At 42.1% G+C, this 6000-nt stretch overlaps 1 protein-coding gene across 4 annotated transcripts in view; it reads right to left on the bottom strand.

The window, feature by feature from the left end:
- The window catches only part of ARL5A (ARF like GTPase 5A), a 39690-nt gene extending 33910 nt beyond the window's left edge, over window positions 1-5780 (bottom strand). For all 4 annotated transcript variants that reach the window (XR_012072582.1, XR_012072581.1, XR_012072580.1 and 1 more), the window contains exon 1: window positions 5434-5780. Coding sequence is in view for 1 of the 4 variants with exons in the window: in XM_006196161.3 (XP_006196223.1) it covers window positions 5434-5479 (46 nt within the window). In the remaining 3 variants the exon portion in view is untranslated. The remainder of the gene's footprint in view (window positions 1-5433) is intronic.
- Between the last annotated feature and the right edge of the window lie 220 nt (window positions 5781-6000).

Here is a 6000-nt window from a genome sequence, read left to right on the forward strand (position 1 = left end):
TGCAGAACCTAGAAAATCTCTGAGAAGCCACATGTTCTGTGAAGCAGTCTGAGATCTTTTTGGAGGACTTTCACCTCTTCGTCCCACCCAGATTCCTACAAGCCACATTCAATGCCAACTTATATCCACTCCCTAAGACTTGTCTCTGAATTTTTGTTTTTATAATAAAGCACCAATGGCTGTTTTTAACAGCTTCCTAAGTTTAAGGTATAGCATGTGGGTCACAGTGAGAACTACAAGATTAAGACATAATTGTGCAATGGGCTCAAAGTTAAGGTGCCACTCAATGGTGAAAAGCCAGTTTCTCCCCAACAATAGGGGTAAATTATTCACACTGTCTAATACTAAATCAACTCCTTTGAATATCCTTAGGTTCTTTCACCACCCCAGCCTGTTTCTCTCATGACCAGCATGGAGCAGCATTCTATGCAAAACACAAATTGTGTAGCTAAAAAGTGTTACCATGCACTTCAAAACAAATACCCCACAGAACTTAAACTACAACTTGCATTCTAAGAGACAATGTTATGTTGGCAAATGTAATAAAACTTTTGGCTATTTTAATTCTTTGATGCATGTGATTTATGACAAGTTTACTGCTTAGTATGGTTTTTCTCTTAGAATATCTTTGCCACAGCATTCTTGCAGTTTCTCAGATAATCTAAAACAACTACACACTGTTACAGTGCTTGGACGGAATTTTGAATTATCACTTAGGCTTTAGTTTCCTAATCAATACTTTACTGTTTGTCATGAAAATGCTTGTTTCTTTTCTTCATTTCTTTTTGATATACCCAGGCAGCCTACCAGTTCCGTTTATTGCCAAGTTCTAAGAGTCAATATATATCCTTCCAACTACCTGTCAATAAACTAAGCATAAATAAATAAATAAATAAATAAATAAATAAATAAATAAATAAATAAATAAAAATAAAAAGTCATTGTCATCCTGGAGGCCTTCTGTCTCTGTGAAGCATACCAAAGCCAGAAAACACAAATACTAAGACAGATAAATTGAGTCATCCTGATTCTTCATTCTCACCACATACCCAAACTTTCACTAAGCCCCATTGATTGTCTCACACAGAGCAAAAAATTCCATTTCTGTCATGTTGACTATAGTTCTCTCAGATCTTAACACAGAACCTAGAATAAAGCATGTGCTTAATGAAGTATTAATGAATAAATAAATCAGATTTGGAAGGGAGATAATTGATCAGGTCACTATATATTAAAAATTCAGTTTGCAAAACCTGAAAGTATCAATAAAACACAAAGTTTGAAAATAAGCTTGCAATTTATAGCATGATAGTGAAATTTCAGGAGGAAAAACAAAACAAAACAAAACGCCAAACTTCTCTTTTGCACTAAGAAATTGCTGAAGGAAAAGCAACAATTATATGTGGCAAAAGTAGAGCTCCAATTAGGAAACAGAAACCACATAGCAATTTGAACTTGCAAAGTTTAATTTAAAGAAAATAACGATTACAGGGGATTGGAGTAATGAGGGGTTGGCTAACAAGAAATAACTGAAGATTAAAAGAATGACAAATATACGGAGCATTCACCACCTCTCAGGCTGGGATAGAGCTTCCCCTACTTCCCCAGGACTGAGATGCAGACCTTGCTTAGGGCCTGGCCGTGGCTCACTGAATGTCAGAAGCAGCTGTGTGGAGTTGTCAGAGGACTTTTCTGGAAATCCTCCCTCTAGAATGCTGGTTCACTGACTGGAGGGCCTCCATCCTGAAACCAACTGAAGTGGGTGCTAGGGGAAGCAGCTGCTACCATTAGGCAGTGCAAAAGCAAGCCACTGGAGGAGGGGCTCACTCTGCAAGAGCAGGACAGAGCACACTATATCCAGGGAGAAAAACCCCCTCCTCCTGCAGTGTCCCTCCAATGCCGTCTACTGATAAAGCTTAACATTGTGCCAGCTGGCAAGAGAAACATATTTAAAGGATCCAGCTCCATATCCACAGAGCATGCAAAAAGGGTGAATTTGAAGCTAACATTTTAAGAACTGGCACAGCTCACCCCTTTGGCTACTCAGCTTCTATATGTATTCTACGCATTTGAATTCCCACACAATGAAAAAAACAACAGAAGCAGTGGTGACTTTCCCAGCACCAGGTTCCTACAGCACAAACAGCTTCTCCAGAACTCACTCACAATGTATCATTCCTTTTCGAAGAACCAATCAGTAAAATGAAACAAGGCTAACAATAGGGAAACTCCAAGACTTCTCTCATAGCTCAATTAGTGTCTGAAAGTTCTTCCTTTTATCTAACACAAATACTTCTTATACAAACAAAGTTTTTGTTCTGTTTCATTTCAAGGGCACTAACTTAAGCACTATAGGATCCTGGTTAAAATCTCTAAAAGGTCTATCACTAAACTGAAGTGTCTTTAGCAAGTTACCTAATGTTTCTTGCCCTTTAAGGTAGGGGAAAGGAGGGGAGGGTATAGCTCAAGTGGGGGAGAATATCTCACAGGGTTGTTGTTGAGAGTAAATCAATCAAGTAAAGACTAAATCAACTGCATAAAACATGCAGAACCTAATTTTGCATGTCGGCGTTAACTGCTATTATTTTATCTATAAAGATGGAGTTAGATTATTTTCTGTCTCCCTACATAAAGACAGGGGGGTTGTCTGTTTTGTTTCCTATCTCCACCACCTAGAACAGTCCCTGGTACAAAATAGGTGCTCAAAAATACTTGTTTAATTAACACATGAAGCACTGATCATAAGCCTTTCTATACTGAAAGATACTAATGGCAACTCTTCAAAGTTCTAAAGTTGTAAAGACTTAGTTTAACAACTGGGAAACAGCTAATAGGGGGAAACAATTCACAGGGAAAAAAATGGCACCAATCACTTTTTTAAGACCAGTATCAGTGACATATTTCTACAGTGTTTTAACTCTGGCATTTACCAGCTGCATTGCCTAGGAAAATCATTCCATTGGAACCTCAGTTTCTTCTTTTCAGGGGAAGAGAACAATTACTTCAGAGGACTGTTGAAACTTTTTAAAAACTGACATATACAGCAGCATCTAGGACTAAGTTTGTACCCTACTGATTTAAATATCACCTAAATGCAACCTCCGGTTTTTCAAGTCTGAGCAATACACAATTAGCTTTCACTGTGTAGTCAACCTAGCTAAGCTTAAACTGGAAAGGTTGTTCTAAAGGGAGTTCAGAAAAAGAGAGAGATGTCACGATTTCTTTCATGAGCATAGCAAATTCTGTAATTCCCTAAAATCTTCCAAGAATTTATTTGAAAAGAATATAGGATTGTGTTCTGTTTCTTCTGAAGGCAAAATAAAGCATCTAAGATATATCTAACACACACACACATACACATTCAATTTAATACAAAACTAAAAAGACCAACAAGGACCTGGCATTAGATTTAATGGTGAATATTTTTTAAAGTGACCCTACTGATAAGACAACCACATCATTGAACAGAAGAGAAACAGTTTATTCACATTTCCACAATATTAACATCTAAATTTCTAGAACTTAACTTCACTAATTCCTCTTACTATTAGTTTCCCAACAATGAAATAAATGTCCAGTCAAAAATCACCATAAAATACAAGTAACAAGAACACTACTCTTAACGATTTTTAGTGGTAACAATGCACACATTATTTACTACTGGTAAGTAGCTGCTGGCAAAGTTCTAATTCATTCTTAAGTTACAGAAACAAATAATTTTATCATTGACTCAAATGAGAAAGTGGAGATATCTAAATTTTTGCAGTACTAGAGCTCAACTAACAGGGAAAGTCTTTATAAATTTCACAGCAGAGTTGAAACACTAACTTTGCTAAAATAATACAAAATTATGGATATTAAAATTATTATAGATCTTATCTACTATAAGCACCATCAGTTTTACAGCAATGTTAAGTTTCACTTCTTGAGACCAAGAGATTAAGTTTTCAAGACGTGTGGGCTTCAGTCATACAGTCAAGATCCCTGACGTTCTAGGTAAACCCCGAACGTTCTAGGTAGACCCAGAAAGATTAAGTGATGCCCACTTGCCCTCTCCCAACAGAAACAGCTAGCCAGAGACAGTGTAGGTTTCCCCAGTTTATGAGAATTATCCAGGTCTCCAAAAATCATTTGCAATATTGCTCTTCCACTTAGTATGTGATCTACACTATCATTTTTATTTTTTAAAAAGATACACTAGAGATTACAAGTCCCAGTTCTGCTCCCTTCCCTTTGCCTTCTTTTTTTGGGGGGGGAGAGGGTGTCTTTTTTTTTTTTAATTTAAGTATAGTCAGTTTACAATTCATCGCCTTCTTTTAAGAGCAGCTGGATCATGAAGGAGGAGGTGGGGATGCTGTACATAATAGATGTCACCATTCATTTACGTCTTTACTGGAAAACTTTGGGCTGTGACACCACTACTAGCTTCCACAAGAGGAAAACACAAACTAAATTACTGACAGCAGGGATAATGAATCACCCTACTTGAGTTAAGAAGAAACAAAAGTACACCAGTAATTATTTTGTATCTTAATGACTATGGAGTCTTCTTGTTAAACCTGTATCCTCTTTCCCCAGTTTTATATTTTATTTTGTAACAAATTTCAATAAATTTGATATGCATTTCAAGGCAACAGTCTGAGTTTAGATGAACTTAAGCATGTCTTTATAATACACTCTATACCTAATAACTTACTAGATACCTACAGTTAACAAATGTCTCATATGATATGGTTTTTAAATGCTTGCAGTGAGACACTCTGACATTCTTAATCCAGCCCCAAACCCTCTACTTAAATAAGCAACACGAGTAGGAAAACGACCTTAAACTTAACCTTAAACACAGGTATAAATATGGCAAACGGGAGAAAGGACCATCAGTACTCAGGATGCATTAGAGTCTCCCCATAGCGGGGTGGAGGTGCCGGGAAGCCTCATGAACCTGAGGTGCACTGTACAAGTCAAGAGCGATTCCTCACGTTTTCTGCATTCTGCAATCCTTGGTCGCTCAGTGGTGCGGCTGGGGCCACAACCTATAACCTTCATCCCAGAGAACCCCAGTATTTCTCTGTGGTGTGCAAACCCAACTGCTGAAGGAAAGGGGGCCGAAAGGCCAGGCTCAGGGCCGCCGGACGTGAGGCAAAAATCTTTTCCACTCCCAACCGAAATCGGAGCAATGGGTGTATTTGCGGAATGGATTTCTTAGGAAGGTCTCCTAAGACAAAAGGCAGGGAGTCGGGAACCTTTTCCGAGTTGCTGAGCTGGGAGTGGGATCTAATAGCCCCAGGCCCGCGTCCGCAGCAGCCCGCACCCAGCGCAGAGACCGCGCGCGACCGCGCCGCCCACACTCCGGAAGTATTCGGAGACCCCCCACCCACTCGGCCAGGACTGACCCTCTCCCCCACCCGTACTCGCTCGGCCCGAGCCCCTCACCCTGGTGATTGAACAGTCTCCAAATCCTGGTGAAGAGAATTCCCATTCTCGGGCAGCGGACCCCCCTCCAGCCACCCAGGCCGCCTGGCCTCCCCCGGCTCAGGCTCAACGGGAGGAGAGAGACGCGCCGAAGCCTCCGCCGCTGCTGCTCCCGCGCTGGCCGCCGGCCCGCTTCCTAGGAACCGGAGGGAGGCCGAAGCCCAGGCCGCCTTGCCGCGTGCGAGGCCCCGCCGCTGCCGCCGCGGCTCTCGCCTGGCTCGCGGACATCGCCGCCGCGTTGTCTGCGACGAGCCTCGCGGGCCACCGTCCTCCCCCAGCTCCTCTCAGGCGGCTGCGGCGGCGGCGACCGGGGGGTGGGGGCGGGGGAGGATAGGGGCGGGGCGCAGCAGAAGGGAAGGCGCAAGCGCGCGGCCGGCGGGGCGGGGCCTGCGTTAGGGCGCCCGCCTGGCCCTCGTTTATTTGCGTAAGGAGACAACCTGTAGGAGGCGGCCTGAGCCCCTCGATTCGGGCAGTACGGGCTACGGGTTGGGGTGGGTGGTTCTCGACTGCTTGCTTTGTTCTCCCCGC

The sequence above is a fragment of the Vicugna pacos genome, chromosome 5 (genome assembly GCF_048564905.1).
Source record: "Vicugna pacos chromosome 5, VicPac4, whole genome shotgun sequence".
In the NCBI taxonomy this organism is placed as follows: Eukaryota; Metazoa; Chordata; class Mammalia; order Artiodactyla; family Camelidae; genus Vicugna; species Vicugna pacos.